Source organism: Salmo salar, chromosome ssa25 (assembly GCF_905237065.1).
Source record: "Salmo salar chromosome ssa25, Ssal_v3.1, whole genome shotgun sequence".
Lineage (NCBI taxonomy): Eukaryota > Metazoa > Chordata > Actinopteri > Salmoniformes > Salmonidae > Salmo > Salmo salar.
In genome coordinates, this window is record NC_059466.1 from 37,363,468 (window position 1) to 37,384,807 (window position 21,340).

The 21,340-nt window shown below is 40.5% G+C and overlaps 1 protein-coding gene across 2 annotated transcripts in view; it reads right to left on the minus strand.

Annotated features, from left to right (window-relative positions):
- cmss1 (cms1 ribosomal small subunit homolog) overlaps positions 1–20,516 on the minus strand; it is an 83,850-nt gene extending 63,334 nt beyond the window's left edge. Inside the window, exon 1 of one of the 2 annotated variants that reach the window (XM_014174250.2) lies at positions 20,208–20,516. In XM_014174250.2, coding sequence (XP_014029725.1) covers positions 20,208–20,256 — 49 coding nt within the window. In that variant the 5' untranslated portion in view covers positions 20,257–20,516. The remainder of the gene's footprint in view (positions 1–20,207) is intronic. The other variant, XM_014174251.2, reaches the window with a different exon arrangement.
- Between the last annotated feature and the right edge of the window lie 824 nt (positions 20,517–21,340).

Here is a 21,340-nt window from a genome sequence, read left to right on the forward strand (position 1 = left end):
TGACATAATAACACAGAAATACGAGCCTTTGGTCATTAATATGGTCGAATCATCTCGAAAACAAAACGTTTTTCCTTTCAGTGAAATACGGAACCGTCCCGTATTTTATCTAACGGGTGACATCCCTAAGTCTAAATATTCCTGTTACATTGCACAACCTTCAATGTTATGTCATAATTACGTAAAATTCTGGCAAATTAGTTCGCAACGAGCCAGGCGGCCCAAACTGTTGCATATACCGACTCTGCGTGCAATGAACGCAAAATGACACAATTTCACCTGGTTAATATTGCCTGCTAACCTGGATTTCTTTTAGCTAAATATGCAGGTTTAAAAATATATACTTCTGTGTATTGATTTTAAGAAAGGCATTGATGTTTATGGTTAGGTACAGTCGTGCAACGATTGTGCTTTTTCGCAAATGTGCTTTTGTTAAATCATCCCCCGTTTGGCGAAGTCGGCTGTCTTTGTTAGGAAGAAATAGTCTTCACAGTTTTCACAGTTCGTAACGAGCCAGGCGGCCCAAACTGCTGCATATACCCTGACTGTTTGCAAGAGAAGTGACACATTTTCCCTAGTTAAATGAAATTCATGTTAGCAGGCAATATTAACTAAATATGCAGGTTTCAAAATATATACTTGTGTATTGATTTTAAGAAAGGCATTGATGTTTATGGTTGGAGCAACGTGTACCTAAGCGATTATATGCAACGAAGGACAGGCTAGATAAACTAGTAATATCATCAACCATGTGTAGTTAACTAGTGATTATGATTGATTGATTGTTTTTTTATAAGATAAGTTTAATGCTAGCTAGCAACTTACCTTGGCTTCTTACTGCATTCGCGTAACAGGCAGGCTCCTCGTGGAGTGCAATGTAAAGCAGGTGGTTAGAGCGTTGGACTAGTTAACCGTAAGGTTGCAAGATTGAATCCCCGTCAGCCCCATGAGCATGCTGAGTCTGGCAGCACAGTGGGTTGATGAGAATTTCACACAGAGGAAAGCCGTATTGCATGCTGAAGAATGTGCTAGTTCTCATACCGCTGCTGCCATTTCAGTGGCATCTGAGAAAATATTGGAAACATGAACACACTCCTAGCGCCATTCAAACAACTGACTGGAGAAATAAGCTCATCAACTGCGTCTGCAGCAGACGTGATGCCCTCTGTCATGGAGGAGATGGATATAGACACAGGGAGATGGAGGGGGGAGGTAAAGGAGGTGGATATACACATAGGGAGATGGGGGGGGTAAAGGAGATGGATATAGACATAGGGAGATGGAGGGGGGAGGTAAAGGAGGTGGATATACACATAGGGAGATGGGGGGGGTAAAGGAGATGGATATAGACATAGGGAGATGGAGGGGGGAGGTAAAGGAGATGGATATAGACATAGGGAGATGGGGGGAGGTAAAGAAGCGGATATAAGAGCACCTTCCTCGGGTACTCAGTCATTTTGATGTGACAGTTATTGGGTGTCTTTGAAGCGTCAGATCAAATACTGATTGAACTCTGCTTTGGCAGTGTGTGATGATGCAAAGCCCTACAATGGCAGCGGTAGTGGGTGATGTCAGAGCTATGGCAGCCAGAATGGTTCAGCTGCACCCCTACTGACAGACTGTCAAAATCAAGCAATGGAAAAAATTACATTAGTTTTTTTTCTATTTTCATTCAGTGCAGAAACCATCATGACTGTGTGTGTGTGTATGTGTGTCAGGGTTTGGTGCCCAAAAATAGGCAGATAAATAAAATTGACTCCGGCCAAGAAGAAAAAAATCCCATTGCAAAATAATGCTTTTTAGCCTATTCGTGGATGGAAATAGCAGTTGATGAAAACACATTTGACTGGTCATGCTTATCGGTCTACAAGTTAATTTGCATAATTTAGTGGAATTAAATTGACGCGTGTACAGTATATCCGTTATGTATCACACACATACAGCATAGTGTCTGGGTGAAAAATGTCTGAGTGGAAAATCTGTCAGACAGATCACGAGCTGATGCTGCAGCATCTTGTGGTGCTTTCAAGACAACTGGGATCTCAGAAAAATACGAGGTCAAATCATGACGTCAGTGATGTTCAGGTCGGAAAGTCGGAGCTCTAGAAAGAGGCATGAGTTCCCGAGTGGGAATTCCGAGTTGGATGACCGTTCAAAACTATTTTTCCCTCAGTAGCAATTATTTTCTCTCCCAGTTGTCTTGAACGCACTGAAGTTAGAAGTCGGAGATTTCAGATTTCCCAGTTGTTTTGAACGCAGCATCAAACAGCAACGGAAGGCAGGCTTCATCAGCGCGTCACACACCACTTTGCAATGAGCTGGAGGAAGTATGCATTTTGAAAACATACTTATTGTTCGAAGCCTGAACGTTTTAATATATATTATGATGCATGTTTTGCTTCAAAATAGCCTATGAATTTGGTATCTATCATCCCACAACTGTCAAAGAGTCTGTTTGGAATAGGCTCGCTCTCACCAAACAAGCTGACCAATAGAATACGTAGCCTAATCTTTTCTACTACAGTAGATTGACATAGGCTAGTAATTTTGCTGTTTGTTACTCCTCTTGTTTGCTGAGGAAAAGTAAATGTGGACAGTTATTATATGTTTAAAGAGCACATCAGAATTGGGTAAGAAGGACCGCACATTGTTGCATCCTTGACTTGCATGTTCTGTTAATATTAATGACCATATTGTAAAATGTGATTTCTGTCATTCTGAGCACCGTGGGTGGACACCCTAATCAGGTTACGCACCCAAAACACATGGGTCCAGTAAATGAAAAATGTTTCCGGTCCTAACGGAAACCCTGTTGTGTGTGAGGAACCTGATCAGGAAAGACTCCTGGTCCTAATAACAACTTAGTGTGACTGCTGTTGACACGTTTCCATTTCCACTCGCCAGGTTCCTGCAATTCTGAAGCCCGGCCCCACCAGGATCCCCAAACCAAAGGCTACAGTATGCCGAGAGGGACAAACAGCACTACTAACACTGGACAGAGCAAAGGACAGCCGCATGCCGCCGCCATGCAATCTGGGAAAAACACTGAACGGTCAGACTGTGTTCAACATGAGAAACTAACCAACCACATCCTGAGCACCACATTAGACACGGCTGGGGTGCATTCAGGGGAAATGTTCAGAACATTGCAGATGGAAAAGATAACTACATCTGAGACAAATTCCCTATTTTACTAACTAGGGAAATAACACATTGCAGGTGCTATAATATTTGAAACCAACTGCTTGCACTAGTGCTGTGTAAATCAATAAAGAATGTATTGTGCAATCTGTCAATTTCCTGATGGTCTATTTAAAAATGTCATAATCTCCTTTATAGGTGCTACTTTGTAATTTCAGAAAACGTCCATAATATATCTGGTGCTAATAGTGTTTCACACTGTTACTTACCTGCCAGTGTTGTGATTGGCTGTGATAATCCCCTATTGATTTCTCCGGCCAGAGCGGCATCTGTTATCCAACTTTGTGGCTGTGTTATCTAGTGGAAACTGCTCTGTCATTTCCTGGTAGATAAAATTCTACACTGTTTGCTCAATTTCAGTTTATATGAGAAAACAAGCACTGAATAGTGTACAGAATCATTGTACCATCACTGTGACATATCTTTTCAATAACAAAAAAGATTGTTTTTACAGCTGTTTCAAGTTGATGAACCAAAAGTAACTTTAGGTCCACCAGCTTCAAACATCTGTAAAAAGTATATTTTTGGTTATCGAAAAGATATGCCACAGCGATTTGATGGTACAATGATTCCCTACACTATGCAAAAATTACGATGCAAAAAAAAATTAAATACTCCTATAGGGTTGGGAGATATTTGGGGAGACCTCTTCTATGATATGCTACTCCAAATATCACGATATCCGATATAATAGTTTTGCGCCATTAATGACAGTCATTCCAGACTGTGCCATTTCTGTGCTTATTTACAATATTATAGTTGCATTCTCATAAAAATAATATTTGTATTGAGAAGAAATAAGGCTTAGTTAATTAATGTACAACATATTGAAACAGCGCAACTGATAAAACTGCAAGATTTTGAGTGGTAAAGTTCAAACAGAGTATATTCTTGCACATCACAATATATCGTCAATGTCAAATATCACTAAATTAAATGTAATCATACTGTATATCGACACAACCCTAAATGTGCAGCACCTTTAAAGTTGTCTAAGTAGGAGCATGTTCATACTCGACAAGTACAGTTGAAGTCGGAAGTTTACACACTTATTTTGGAGTCATTAAAACTTGTTTTTCAACCACTCCACAAATTTCTTGTTAACAAACTATAGTTTTGGCAAGTCAGTTAGGACATCTACATTGTGCATGACACAAGTCATTTTTCCAACAATTGTTTACAGACAGATTATATCACTTATAACCAAAGGTGTGGACTCGAGTCACAAATATGATGACTTGCAACTCGACTTTGACCTTAACACCAATGACTCGTGACTTGACATAGTCTTATGACTCGACCGGACACCTTCCCCAAGCCCAAATATTAAAAATGATGCTACTAAAAAAAAGTGTGCAGCGCATCAACTCTTCATTTAACGGATTACAGTTTGAATCGGACAGCAGCCAAACAAATTGTGCCAGCTGAGAAAAAGTTGTGCGTGGCAGTGCAGAGGAACGTCGGCGGGTGAATTCAGATGGCACCCTTGGAAAGATGAAAGACAAAATTATTATTTTCGGATATAAAGCCGACGCTGTATCAACAAAAAATGGATTGCAACTTGCAAAACATGCAGGAAGAAAATTACAGATGGAGGCGCAACAATTTCCAACTTTGTTCGACATTTGAAGCTGCACAAAGAACGCTAAGTCGTGGCTAATATAGCCGACAGCTATATACTTTATTACTTTATCGTAGGCTAACGTAACGTTAAATCAATGAGCCTCCACACAGTCAGTCAGTGTGGGAATGTGATCATTGAGCTACAACTGGCTAGGCAGTTGGTAGCCTAAATCCTGCCTGGTGTTACTGCTGTTCCTAAAACTATTGACATACGTTACTCTCTCTGTGTGGTTACAGTAGGCTGAGTGTGTTAAGGTTGGGCGATTGTGTACAAGCCTACATGGCCCGATTGCGCCCCACAGCGATCCTTGATAGTCGATCACTATTGGGGGGCGGGTGTCTTTCCCATGTATTTCCATGGAAATATAATAATTATTTGGAAAGTAATAAATATATAGATATTTTTAAAAGCATTCATGATTTGCATAAATGTAATATACTATTGCTCTTGTTAAAAATATGAAACGGTATTACATTTGGTGAAGAGCACATTATCACTTGTTTAGGACTCGAAACTCAAAGTTTAGGACTTGAGACTTGACGGTCTTTACTTGGGACTTGAGTGCTAAGACTTGAGACTTAATAGTGACTTGTAAAACAAGGACTTGGTCCCACCTCTGTTTATAACTCACTGTATCACAATTCCAGTGGGTCAGAAGTTTACATACACTTAGTTGACTGTGCCTTTAAACAGCTTGGAAAATTCCAGAAAATGATGTCATGGCTTTAGAAGCTTCTGATAGGCTAATTGACATCATTTGAGTCAATTGGAGGTGTACCTGTGGATGTATTTCAAGGTCTTCCTTCAAACTCAGTGCCTCTTTGCTTAACATCATGGGAAAATCAAAAGAAATAAGCTAAGACTTCAGAAGAAAAACATTGTAGACCTCCACAAGTCTGGTTCATCCTTGGGAGCAATTTCCAAACACCTGATGGTACCACGTTCATCTGTACAAACAATAGTACGCAAGTATAAAAACCATGGGCCCACGCAGCCATCATACCACTCAGGAAGGAGATGCATTCTGTCTCCTAGAGATGAACGTACTTTGGTGTGAAAAGTGCAAATCAATCCCAGAACAACAGCAAAGGACCTTGTGAAGATGCTTGCAAGCTGAAGAACACCATCACAACAGTGAAGCACGGGGGTGGCAGCATCATGTTGTGGGGGTGCTTTGCTGCAGGAGGGACTGGTGCACTTCACAAAATAGATGGCATCATGAGGCAGGAAAATTATGTGTATATATTGAAACAACATCTCAAGACATCAGTCTGGAAGTTAAAGCTTGGTCGCAAATGAGTCTTCCAAATGGACAATGACCCCAAGCATACTTCCAAAGTTGTGGCAAAATGGCTTAAGGACAACAAAGTCAAGGTATTGGAGTGGCCATCACAAAGCCCTGACCTCAACCCTATAGAAAATTTGTGGGCAGAACTCAAAATGCATGTGCGAGTAAGGAGGCCTACAAACCTGACTAGCATTGTCAGGAAGAATGGGTCAAAATTCAACCAACTAATTGTGGGAAGCTTGTGGAAGGCTACCCAAAACATTTGACCCAAGTTTTAATTGTTTAAGGCAATGCTACCAAATACTAATTGAGTGTTTGTAAACTTCTGACCCACTGAGAATGTGATGAAAGACAAAAATCATTCTCTCCACTATTATTCTGACATTTCACATTCTTAAAATTAAGTGGTGATCCTAACTGACCTAAAACAGGGAATTTTTACCAGGATAAAATGTCAGCAATTGTGAAAAACTGAGTTTAAATATATTTGGCTAAGGTGTACATAAACTTCAGGCTTCAACTGTATGTTCCACCTACGGTTGCAAAGGGTCGGAATTTTTCCATAGGAAGATATGCCTGGGAATTTTTCTTAAATTCATTACAAAAAAGAAGTTAGCTTATAACAGTGAACCCTTTTTGTGGGATACACATAAGGCAATTCTAGGTCTTGTGGCATATTTTGGTTAAACTATCCCCAATTCAATGGAATTGCAACCCTCTGCATGCTCAGTGCATTCTTCCATCACATGTACAGCTGATTCTCAAGATCTTGCACACTAATGAGATGCTATTGAGCCCACACTACTACACTGAGCAAAGGACTACATGCTTTCTGGTAAGTTTTGATTACAATACTTGGTGGGGTGAATATATTTTATATGATATACATGATTTTTTGTTAAACTCTCTGGGCTAGGCGGGACGAATTCGTCCCACCTACGTAACAGCCACTTGCAGCCTGTGGCGCGATTTTCAAAACCTTAAAAATCCTATTACTTCAATTTCTCAAACATATGACTATTTTACAGCTATTTAAAGACAAGACTCTCGTTAATCTAACCACACTGTCCGATTTCAAAAAGGCTTTACAACGAAAGCAAAACATTAGATTATGTCAGCAGAGTACCAAGCCAGAAATAATCAGACACCCATTTTTCAAGCCAGCATATAATGTCACCAAAACCCAGAAGACAGCTAAATGCAGCACTCACCTTTGATGATCTTCATCAGATGACAACCCTAGGACATTATGTTATACAATACATGCATGTTTTGTTCAATCAAGTTCATATTTATATCAAAAACCAGCTTTTTACATTAGCATGTGACGTTCAGAACTAGCATACCCCCGCAAACTTCCGGGGAATTCGCTAACATTTTACTAAATTACTCACGATAAACGTTCACAAAAAGCATAACAATTATTTTAAGAATTATAGATACAGACCTCCTCTATGCACTCGATATGTCCGATTTTAAAATAGCTTTTTGGTGAAAGCACATTTTGCAATATTCTAAGTACATAGCCCAGGCATCACGGGCTCGCTATTTAGACACCCGGCAAGTTTAGCACTCACCATAATCATATTTACTATTATAAAAGTTTGATTACCTTTTTGTCTTCGTCAGAATGCACACCCAGGACTGCTACTTCAATAACAAATGTTGGTTTGGTCCAAAATAATCCATCGTTATATCCGAATATCGGCGTTTTGTTCGTGCGTTCCAGACACTATCCGAAATGGTAAGGAAGTGTCGTGCGCATGGCGCAATTCGTGACAATAAAATTCTAAATATTCCATTACCGTACTTCGAAGCATGTCAACCGCTGTTTAAAATCAATTTTTACGCCATTTTTCTCGTAGAAAAGCGATAATATTCCGACAGGGAATCTCCTTTTCGGCAAACAGAGGAAAAAAATCACAAAGGCGGGGGCGGTCGGGTCACGCACATAAGCCCAGAGTCCCTTGATCGGCCACTTGAGAAAGGCGATAATGTGTTTCAGCCTGGGGCTGGAATGACGACATTCTGTTTTTTCCCGGGCTCTGAGCGCCTATGGACGACGTGGGAAGTGTCACGTTAGAGCAGAGATCCTTAGTAAAAGATAGAGATGGAAAAGAAGTTCAAGAAATGGTCAGACAGGCCACTTCCTGTAAAGGAATCTCTCAGGTTTTGACCTGCCATTTGAGTTCTGTTATACTCACAGACACCATTCAAACAGTTTTAGAAACTTTAGGGTGTTTTCTATCCATATGTAATAAGTATATGCATATTCTAGTTACTGGGTAGGAGTGGTAACCAGATTAAATCGGGTATGTTTTTTATCCAGCCGTGTCAATACTGCCCCCTAGCCCTAACAGGTTAACTAGTGAATAGTAGCCTACAGCAAAGTGTGTTTAAATAATTTCTAACTTGTTAACAATTTCTGCTAGTTAGTTTTTGCTACCATGTGGGTTTAGCTTGCTTGAGCCTGCCAACTGAGGAGTGTTAATTCACCCGTTTCCATACGTTTCATTTTAAAACATTTATCTTACAAAAGGAGTTGTTTAATCTAACTGCTAAACTATTTATCTGTACATTTAATTTTACTAAGTTTTTTTTTTAACTCAGTTTTTTTCTCATCTTTACAGGAAAATGCCACGGGCAGTATCTGACATTTCACTGCAGCTAATGTAGAAGAAAAAGCTGTGTACATTTGCAAATACTGTGCCAAATCATTTGTGAAGAATGCATCAAAGATGCAGAATCATCTGGGGAGGTAGGTAGCCTAGTGGTTAGAGCGTTGGGCCAGTAACCGAAAGGTTGCTAGATCAAATCCCCGATCTGACAAGGTAAAAATCTGTCGTTCTGCCCTAAACCCACTGTTCCTAGGCCGCCATTGTATATAAGAATTGGTTAACCTGTTGGGTCTAGGGGGCAGCATTTGCACGTCTGGATAAAAAAAATGTACCCGATTTAATCTGGTTACTAATCCTACCCAGTAACTAGAATATGCATATACTTATTATATATGGATAGAAAACACTCTAAAGTTTCCAAAACTGTTTGAATGGTGTCTGTGAGTATAACAGAACTCATTTGGCAGGCAAAACCCTGAGACATTTTCTGACAGGAAGTGGATACCTGATGTGTTGTATTGACTTTAAACCTATCCCATTGAAAAACACAGGGGTTTAGGAATATTTTGGCACTTCCTATTGCTTCCACTAGATGTCACCAGCCTTTACAAAGTGTTTTGAGTCTTCTGGAGGGAGATCTGACCGAACAAGAGCCATGGAACGATGATGTCCCATTAGACACCTGGCGCGCTAGTTCATGTTGGGTACCCTCGTTCCAATACGTTATAAAAGAGTATGCATTCGTCCACCTTGAATATTATTCATGTTCTGGTTAAAAAAGGCCCTAATGATTTATGCTATACAACGTTTGACATGTTTGAACGAACGGAAATATATTTTTTCCCCTCGTTCATGACGAGAAGTCCGGCTGGCTTACATCATGTGCTAACGAGACGGAGATTTTTGGACATAAATGATGAGCTTTTTTGAACAAAACTACATTCGTTATGGACCTGTGATACCTGGAAGTGACATCTGATGAAGAGAATCAAAGGTAATGGATTATTTACATAGTATTTTCGATTTTAGATCTCCCCAACATGACGTCTAGTCTGTATCGCAACGCGTATTTTTCTGGGCGCAGTGCTCAGATTATTGCAAAGTGTGATTTCCCAGTAAGGTTATTTTTAAATCTGGCAAGTTGATTGCGTTCAAGAGATGTAAATCTATAATTCTTTAAATGACAATATAATATTTTACCAATGTTTTCTAATTTTAATTATTTAATTTGTTACGCTGACTTGACTGCCGGTTATTGGAGGGAAACGATTTCCTCAACATCAATGCCATAGTAAAACGCTGTTTTTGGATATAAATATGAACTTGATAGAACTAAAAATGCATGCATTGTCTAACATAATGTCCTAGGAGTGTCATCTGATGGAGATTGTAAAAGGTTAGTGCATCATTTTAGCTGGTTTTATGGTTTTGGTGACCCTGTCTTTGACTTGACAAAACATTACACACAACTCTTGTAAATGTACTGTCCTAACATACTCTAAATTTATGCTTTCGCCGTAAAACCTTTTTGAAATCGTAAAACGTGGTTAGATTAAGGAGATGTTTATCTTTCAAATGGTGTAACATAGTTGTATTTTTGAAAAATTTGAATTTTGACATTTATTTGGATTCAAATTTGCCGCTCTTGAAATGCACCTGCTGTTGATGGAGTGCACCACGGGTGGCACGCTAGCGTCCCACCTAGCCCCAAGAGGTTAACTGACTTGCCTAGTTAAATAAAAGGTAAAAACGTTTTATTTTTATCTGGCCAAGTACATAAAGTTCCCTCAGCGCTCACAACAAGCAACCTCTGACAAAAGTCCCTCTACTTCTATTCGAGGTGAAAATGATGAATCAGACACCTTATCGACAGCAACAGCTCATGGTTCTCCTGGAATCAGAAGTTTTTTTGACTCAATGGAGGAACGTAGTCAAAGAAATGAGACATGCTTTATCTACTCATTTGCTGGATGCATAGTTCAACAGAGTTCAAGTGGAGGTCAAGCCAATCATAGAGAAAGCAGACTGTATTGCAATAATCTCTGATGGGTGGGCAGGGAATAATTACCTACATAATCTCCACCCCTCAAACAGTATTCTACCACAGCACAGACACACCGATCTCTACATTGCAGATGAGCTGACACCAATCATCAAGGACCTTGGACCACAGAAGGTATTTGCACTAGTGACAGACAATGCTGTGAACATGAAAGCTGCTTGGTCTAAAGTGGAGGAGTACTATGCTCACATCACACCCATTGGCTGTGCTGCTCATGCATTGAATCTGCTCATCAAGGACATCATGACACTGAAAACAATGGATATACTCTACAAGAGAACCAAGGAAATGGTTAGGTATGTGAAGGGTCATCAAGTTACAACAGCAAGTTACAACAGCAATCTACCTCACCAAGCAAAGTGAGAACAATAAGAGCACCACATTGAAGCTGCCCAGCAACACCTGTTGGGGTGGTGTTGTCATCATGTTTGACAGTCTCCTGGAGGGGAAGGAGTCTCTCCAAGAAACGGCCATATCACAGTCTGCCGATAAGGACAGCCCAATCAAGAGGATCCTCCTGGATGATGTATTTTGGGAGAGTGGTAAGCAGCCTGAAACCTATAGAAGTAGCCATTGCGAAGATTGAGGGAGACCATGCCATCCTGTCTGATGTTCAGACTCTGCTTGCAGATGTAAGAGAAGAAATCCGTACTGCCCTGCCTATTTCACTGTTGCTCCAAACAGAGGAAACTGCCGTTCTGAAATGCATCAAAAAGCGTGAAGACTTCTGCCTGAAGCCCATACATGCAGCATCGTACATGTAGGACCCCAAGTATGCTGGCAAGAGCAGAGATCAACAAGGCCTATGGTGTCATCACTACCGTGTCTCGCCACCTTGGCCTGGATGAGGGCGAAGTCTGGCGAAGTACACTTCCAAGCAAGGGCTTTGGGATGGAGATGCAATATGGCAGTCGTACCAACATATCAAATCAAATTTATCTATAAAGCCCTTCTTACATCAGCTGATATTTCAAAGTACTGTACAGAAACCCAGCCTAAAACCTCAAACAGCAAGCAATGCAGGTGTAGAAGCACGGTGGCTAGGAAAAACTCCCTAGAAAGGCCAGAACCTAGGAAGAAACCTAGAGAGGAACCAGGCTTATGAGGAGTGGCCAGTCCTCTTCTGGCTGTGCCGGGTGGAGATTATAACAGAACATGGCCAAGATGTTCAAATGTTCATAGATGACCAGCAGGGTCAAATAATAATAATCACGGTGGGAATATCTCATCAGCCACCTGGTTGAAGGGACTTTGTTGATCTGAGGCTCTTTCCCCGTTGCCTCCATCATCCTCCAAATTCCACCAACATCAGCCACCTCAGAGCGCAACTGGTCCTTGTTTATGAACACACACACACCAAAGCCCGCAACAGGCTGAACAATACAAGGGTTGAAAAATTGGTGGCCATCCGGGCAAATTTGAGGCTTTTTGAGCCTGACAACGAGCCATCCTCAACAAGGTTGGAAAGTGACAGTGAAGATTGAGGCCTCAGAGTCTGATATTCAAGAGGTGGACATTGAGGAGGTCCAGGGAGAAGACATGGAAGCCTGAGAGGAAGACCAATGCTTTGACTATCATTTTACAGATCTATGTTTAAAACGTTTTTGGGAGATGCGATGGATCATTCAATATTTCCTTTTGTTGTTCAGTGAAATCATCCCATGTGAAGAGTCAACTCATTTAATTAAAGTTCAATTCGTAACTAAATTGTTTTTTTTTTATATCTATTGGAAGGATTTAATCATTTACAATTATGTCTACTTATGATAAGATAAAAGGTTTATGTTTGTCTCCATATGATATGGTAAATATATCCAATGCAAAAAACATCTACATTTAAATGGTAGATGTTACTATTAATTTGCATGCATTTCCATTAATTCCCATGGAAAGTTTCCACCTCTCAGAAAGTGCACATTTTTACATGAGTGATCAAATACACACACTATTTTGTATGTAAACTCTGTATTCGGTGTCTAAATATTGTCTATCACTAGCAGCACTGTAGACAGAGTCGGTATTAGATAATAACTTTGCGACCCTGCCCCCATGTGGGTGAAACGACCTGTGGTTACCTAGGTTACCCCATTTGCTCACAGCAAAAACGTAACCTTTTTAAACTGCAATTTTCTTGTTTTCTGATTATTTTAGTCAATTACAAAACGACATCTAAGAGAAGTACAACATGACTAAATATTACTTTTTCAACATTGTCTGCTCCCTAGCATTCTCACTACTTAGAAAAACATAATATTGTAGGGCTTCCCTCATGCCCCTTTTCTTGACGATGCTAGCAGCCATGAGTGAGTGCGTGCGTGCTAGCTACCGACCGGAACATTAACCTTTTCAGACGTACCAACAAACGGGTGTGATCATTCTACAGTGGTCCCTGCAGCGTACGCTCAAACGGGTGTGATCATTCTACAGTGGTCCCTGCAGCGTACGCTCAAACGGGTGTGATCATTCTACAGTGGTCCCTGCAGCGTACGCTCAAACGGGTGTGATCATTCTACAGTGGTCCCTGCAGCGTACGCTCAAACGGGTGTGATCATTCTACAGTGGTCCCTGCAGCGTACGCTCAAACGGGTGTGATCATTCTACAGTGGTCCCTGCAGCGTACGCTCAAACGTGTGATCATTCTACAGTGGTCCCTGAAGCGTACGCTCAAACCGGTGTGATCATTCTACAGTGGTCCCTGCAGCGTACGCTCAAACGGGTGTGATTAGAACGCTTATTTAGAACATCCGGTTTCGATTGACACAACAGTCAGCATTTAAGCTGGCCACACTGTTTTTCATATAAATATTTTGCACAAACACAGTCCTTACAAAGTTATGTCCTGAATGTGACCAGTTTATTTTTGGATGCGACGTTCAGACATTCACAGAAGTAGTGATAGCATACACAATCATCCAAACTGGAAAATGTAGGCTACATTAGTCCTAGCTCTAACTGAAGAAAGATTGACGTAACAAAAGCAGTCATATTTGGATAACTCTCAGCTGTCAGAAAACGCAATATGAATTAGCAAATAGCAATTACTATTTAGAATTCATCATGGGTGAGCTCACAATTGATCAAAATAATTTAGTACCGTAAATTCCGGACTATAAGCCGCAACTTTTTCCCCACGCTTTGAACCTCGCGGCTTAAACAATGACGCGGCTAATATATGGATTTTTCCCGCTTTCAATTTTTTTTCTCACGTGCTCAGTTTTTTGGCGGCATGAAGCTTTCATTAGACCAATGAAATTGCCGAACGGGTTAAGGTCAAACAACTTTTTTGTTTACTGTTTAGATTAAATCGAGCGCTCTCAAACTTCCCATCATTCTGATTACCGTAGTCATTTTGTCACCCTCATCATGGCAAAGACACGAAGAAATGCATATGATGCAGCTTTCAAGTTGAAGGCGATTGATCTGGCTGTTGGAAAAGGAAATAGAGCTGCTGCACGGGAGCTTGGTCTTAATGAGTCGATAAGACGTTGGAAACAGCAGCGTGAGGAATTGACTCAGTGCAAAAAGACAACTAAAGCTTACTGCAAATTTTTTATTTTTTGTTACAAGCCGTGTTTCGTTAAAGCCTATTTATTTTTTGTTACATGCCGTGTTTCGTTAAAGCCTATTTATTTTTGTTACAAGCCGTGTTTCGTTAAAGCCTGTGTAAAGTTCATTTGTTTCAATGTACCGGTAGGGACCTGCGGCTTATAGACCTGTGCGGCTTATTTATGTTCAAAATAATATATATTTTTTAATTCAGTGGGTGCGGCTTATAGTCCGGAAATTACGGTAATACACTTTCTAGAAATCGAAAGTAATCCGATGATGGGTAGTTTGTGCTCTCCGCCATGTTTTTCTTTTTTCTTCACGTCAACCAAAGATAATAAGAGGAGACAAGATGAGTTGGGTCTGTTTGCAGTATGCATGTTGAAGGGGGTGTGTCGTCTATGATCATTCACTTCCCTTCCGGAGGTTTACCCTTCACCTCATTATAACATATTTGGTCCGACAGACGTTTAAATGACACCCAGAATGAATTGTATAATGTCAACAAACATGGCAAATAGCATTATCTCAATATAAATCAGTACAACCTTTTTCACACATCATAGGTGTCCATTACAATCTATGCAATAATCGGAATGCGTTATTTTTCACAAATACTAGTACTTGGCCAGGTCGCAGTTGTAAATGAGAACTTGTTCTCAACTAGCTTACCTGGTTAAATAAGGGTGAAATATTTATATATATTTTTTAAACATGTTGATAAAACTGTAAATACATTATGCTCCATACCTACATACTGTATGCTACAGTAGGAACACCACAACATACAGAAAATAAGGCACTTTGATAGGACACATCACGGCACTCTATACTCCTCTGTAAACTGGTCATCTCTGTATACCCGTCGCAAGACCCACTGGTTGATGCTTATTTATAAAACCCTCTTAGGCCTCACTCCCCCCTATCTGGGATATCTACTGCAGCCCTCATCCTCCACATACAACACCCGTTCTGCCAGTCACATTCTGCTAAAGGACCCCAAAGCACACACATCCCTGGGTCGCTCCTCTTTCAGTTCGCTGCAGCTAGCGACTGGAACGAGCTGCAAAAAACACTCAAACTGGACAGTTTAATCTCAATCTCTTCATTTAAAGACTCAATCATGGACACTCTTACTGACAGTTGTGGCTGCTTTGTGTGATGTATTGTTGTCTCTACCTTCTTGCTGTTGTCTGTGCCCAATAATGTTTGTACCATGTTTTGTTCTTCTACCATGTTGCGCTTCTGCAATGTTGTGTTTCTACCATGTTGTGTTTCTACCATGATGTGTTGTCATGCGTTGCTGCTATGTTGTGGTCTTAGGTCTCTCTTTATGTAGTGTAGTCTCTTGTCGTGATGTTTGTTTTGTCCTATATTCTTAATCCCAGCCCCCATCCCCGCAGGAGGCCTTTTGCCTTTTGGTAGGCTGTCATTGTAAATAAGAATTTGTTCTTAACTGACTTGCCTAGTTAAATAAAAGGTTAAATAAAATAAATAAAAAATAGGAACGCACACATGTCCAAAGTTATTATTTGTAAGGAAAACAACAAGGAAGGCACTAGCCAGAAAATGTGCCAATTCCTGCAAGACTGCGCAAATGTCTGCCGAAACATTGGTGAACTGCTTGGGCTCTCGTGGAAGAGAGAAGTTTGTCCGGCTCAGTAAAGCTTCAAACATAAATCGTCCGCAACACTGAAATAGGATACTTCTATGTGAATTAATAAGGAAGCGGAACACACCTCAATTCAAACTGTTGTTAGAAAATAAGTTGAAATTGAAAAATGTAAAACACAGCTATAGATAATTAGCAGGCAGCGAGTGTTAACTGTCCTGTTGGGTAACAATCACATTTTGGAACAGTGAGTGCATTCTGACATCCTGCGCATAAAACAACTCACGCTGGGGCGACCGTTAGAGATATTTGGAACTCACATGTGAAAAGGTTAAGCTAGCCAAGACCAACAACACAAACAAAGACTATACAGCTACAATTAGTGAGTGTAGTTACAAACGGACTGTACCAAAGAAGTTCAAATGTCTTCCACACCCATGTCTACGTGTAGCCTACTTCGACACCGTGTCCCCATATTTCCCACTCTCCCATGCCGAATAGCCTGAAGCCACAGGGCTCTTATCGCAGGCTCGATTTCTCTACGTGGTATTATTGCAAACCATAGGTTGGGATTTGACCTGGCTACATGTACATTGAACACCACAGCAGCTTTTCGGGATGTTTTGTTATTTCAGTATAACAAAAAATCTACGACAAAGTTGCCTCTTTTACAACGGGAGGTCAACGGGAAAGAATGTTGGTTTTCCCCAATTTTGGGGCGTAGTCAAGAGGAATTCCTTATTATTACCGACTGAGACTATAGTCCGAGTACCAGTCTCTTTAGCTAACATTCCATTCTTTACCACTCTGTCATTGCCAAAGAGACTGGCCTTTCGTCAATCTCAACATTCAATATGTGCTGGATTTACAGCAGAGATGCTCATTGGTTTTGGAAATAACATTCATATTTTCCATGACAACATGTGGAGCCTCAAAAATATAATTAAAATTTATAACAAAGTCAAAAACAATAATTTTGCTGTTAGTTAGGCAAGTTGTTGTATTTTGACGTTTTGTGGTTGGAACTGCAGTATGTATTTAGTTTGAGAATGTGGATGTGAGCTAGCAACTTTTGACAGAATGGTTTCATCTGGACAAACAATATGGTTGCATAGCAACCGGATACCAACACGTTCTGTGGAGATAAAAGTTCAAATATTTGAATAATTATTGTGATTGGAGGACAGCTGTGAGGGTGATATAATCAGGACCAAATCCTCTGTTCTCTTCAAGCTCATTAACATTCATGATAGAATATTCATATTTGAAGATGGCAGAAAGGCCAGTGTCTTTGGCACATGATATCAAGTACAGAGAGTGGATTAGAGTTCTCTCTGGTTCAGGCAAAGATTTTTATTTACATTTACATTTACATTTAAGTCATTTAGCAGACGCTCTTATCCAGAGCGACTTACAAATTGGTGGATTCACCTTATGATATCCAGTGGAACAACCACTTTACAATAGTGCATCTAAATCTTTTAAGGGGGGGGGTTAGAAGGATTACTTTATCCTATCCTAGGTATTCCTTAAAGAGGTGGGGTTTCAGGTGTCTCCGGAAGGTGGTGATTGACTCCGCTGTCCTGGCGTCGTGAGGGAGCTTGTTCCACCATTGGGGTGACAGAGCAGCGAACAGTTTTGACTGGGCTGAGCGGGAACTGCGCTTCCTCAGAGGTAGGGAGGCGAGCAGGCCAGAGGTGGATGAACGCAGTGCCCTTGTTTGGGTGTAGGGCCTGATCAGAGCCTACAAAATCCTACTTTATGTGAACAATTTGAAACTGAATTGAATTAATTGATAATGATTAGCAAAAACTCAGTCAATGATCCTCGGATTTCAAGGGACGCCATTAAATGTTTTGTTAAAAACGATGCAACTGCATTTGCATCTGGGCTGAATAAATCACAATTAGATATCAGAATGGGAAAAGGTATTAACGATGTTAGAGCGTTCTCAATAAACACTTTTTTTGAGACCAGGTAGTCAAGACAGAACTAAATCTATTGATAAGATTGAGAGCAGAACTTGCCATCCATCGAATTAGATCCAACCATTACTTCCATGGTAATAGACCCAGTCGACTACTGGCTAACAAGCTTAGCAGTAATGATCAATTAGCAGATATCGCAGCTATTGAATCTGAATCAGGTGAATTACTATCAGAACCTAAATTAATCAACCAAAGATTATTTTGTTTCTATAAAGAATTGTACACATCTGATTGTCAATCCACAAGAAGCCAGATCCTTTTTACAAGATATATTAACTTGTTTTCTCTCAAGTGAGGAAGCCGGCCTGCTGGGAGGCCAAATCTCTCTCCATGAACTCAAGGGCATTGGATAACATGAATAAAGGCAAATCACCTGGTTGTGACGGTATTCCTCCTGAGGTCTATTTAAAATGTTGGAACCAATTAGGTCCATTATTACTTGAAATTATTAACACAGCTGTTCACAAAGGTTAATTTGAAAGGGCTGTAAATACGGCAGGTAGCCTAGTGGTTAGAGTGTTGGGCCAGTAACCGAAAGGTTTGCAGGATCGAATCCCCAAGCTGACAAGGTAAAAATCTGGTGGATCATCGTTCGTAAATTCAGAGTGTTTCGTTCTCGGAGCGTTCAGACTCTTTGGCCGAGGAGTAGGGTTGATCCAAGCGTTCAACGGCAGTCAAGCACACAAGCTAACTGGCTAACGTTGGCTAGCTACTTCCAGACACAAATGAGAGAACACCTCACTCTGACCATTTTACACGCCCTAGCAGAGCTGGTTAGGCTGTTTTCATGGTATCCAGAGCGTTGGTGACTGTAACTGTGCTGCTGGCAACAATTTAATTACACTTTTTTTTGCACATGTTTACTGACACCGGCCATATTCAACGGGTGTTGAGCGTTTGTAAATTCATCAGTTGTTCTGCGCGAGAGTGCTCTGAAATCGGAGCAGATAGCCAAATTAACAATGTCCATTGAAACGCACAACGACTACACCACTTAGCTAAGAATGATGTGAATAATCAAGTCAATAAACATTGAGTAGTTAGTTAGATAGCAGATAGTTAATATACTGACTGGCAAGTTTGAGTAGCCAACTAACGTTAGCTAACTATCTAACATACCTATCTATATATATACACACTATCTAACATATTTTATAACTAACCCAAGATAGACCACAGCCTGTCGTTTCCGATGGGAGCAAATTAATCATAGTCCGCAGAGCAAGTAAGGTGGTGGGCAGAGCCAAGCAGGACATTGGCACAGATAGAACAACGAAACAGATATTTCACTGGATTTTTAAATGTGAAGCATCCGCTTAGTGTTTCCACAAACCCACTGGCGGGCAGTGGGAGAAGATTGAACGAGATGGATTTTGGCCGACATTCCCCAAATGTTCTCATCGTGAAACATTTGATCTCAACACAGTTCTGTTTCCAAAACTAGAATCTGTTATGAACAGAGTGTACTAATGTTTGTAAACTTTAACCTTGGCGATAAAAAAAATAAAACGTTTGCATTGTTTAGGAGTGCAAAGGCGAACTGAGTTATTACACACACACACACACACACAAACACACACAAACACACACACAAAGAGTAGGCGTTCCATAAGGAAAATATGCTGACGATGCTAGAACCGCCAATAGGATCTCGCTAGGTCGTGCTTGGTTATAAAAAAATATATATTGGCAAGTTCTACCATTATTTAGATATTTCTGTTAGGGAACGCCTTCTTTGAACTGCGCGTGTGTAATAACAATTCGCCCTTGTACTCAAACGCATTTATTTTTACTTTTGCAAAGGGCAGAGTCTACAAAACTTAGTCCACTCTGTTCGTAACATATTTTAGTTTTGGAAATAGAAAACTATCGAGAGCGGTGGTACAGGTCTAAAAACGCGTCGAACATCAACTACCACAATCCACCTCGGTATGAACTCCATCGGCTAGACACACGTGTAAAACAGAACATACACGCATGTTGCATTGGCTAACTAGCTCAACTTTATGAACGAACACAGCGCAGGCATAATATTAAAATACACGAAACGTGCTCGGAAGAGGACAGTTGAGCAATTGCTTTGAAGGCCTTCAGCTAAACATGGACAGAATAGCCAAGCATGGGAGTCTCGTTAGCTAGCTACTAGCTATCTATGTTAGCTGTCCTACAGATATTTAAAAAACACCCAGTGCAATGACAGCTATGAGACGGTATCTTGCTCTGCCAAAGGCACACATACTTCCAGCTGTTAGAAATATTATAACTTACCCGAATTGCCCTTTTGTTCCCACCAGTCATCACCTAAATCGTCCCCCATCTTCAAATCCAAAACTACCGCTGCGCTGTGGCTTCTGGTTGTTCACAATCGCATGACATTTGTGAACAGTTTCAACGGAAGTGTTACTGGTACATTATGGACAAGCCATCAACTCTACACTTACTACGTTAGGTTAAGTCTACACTGACAAAGCCCCTGCAAAAGAAACAGTCACCAAAGTGGCATCTGTTATTGTGTAAATGTTTCAAGAAGGGCTACAATAAAGAATTGCTAAACCGCTGAGATACGGTGTGTGACATTGCGGTATATAACGTAGCTCAAATATTTGTATTTTAACATTAAAATCTACAGATTCAAGATAAATGTGCATAATTAACGCACGGCACATGTCATGACAAGTTTATGTATAAATTAAAATGTTTTAAAATGTAACGTAAGCTATGTTATTGAGAGAGAATGTATTTCTGATTGTCTTTTATGGGGAATCTGCATCTTGAGTCCTATTCTATTCAGACTTTATTGGCAGCGTTTCAAATTCGAAGTAGACAGCCCTATGCCCTTGGGGGAATCCTCGCGGCCATATTTGTCGTCGGTCCAAACGTTTAGCCAAGCAAGGGAAGTTTACAACGTAAACCCCTCAGCCCTCCCTTTTAATGGAGTTTGCGAGTGTACAATTCTGTTTGCTTCAGGCCTGAAATGCCCCATATTTAAATTCACGATGATTGTACATCCGCTAAGAAAAGTCCTCCAAAACCTAAAACCTCAACTGTCAATATGGAGTCAACATAAAAGTGTAAGTAAAAACGAATGTAAATAAGTTAAATTGTGCTACTAATGCACAAACACGTCTCATAAAAGTAATAATGTTTTTGTTTGGTTCGTTTTTGGAAATTGTAGAATAAAAAATGTTCCTTCTTCAGAAGTAGCTAGGCAGGCTAATGTTAGTTAGCTAATTCATTTGCTAGCTATGATAGAGTAGGCGTATATTAATAATTATGTAGTTAATATAAGTAGGCATGCAATCACAATTGCACTGTAGCTCATATGGCCTTCCCTGTAGCTCAGTTGGTAGAGCATGGTGTTTGCAACGCCAGGGTTGTGGGTTCGATTCCCACGGGGGGCC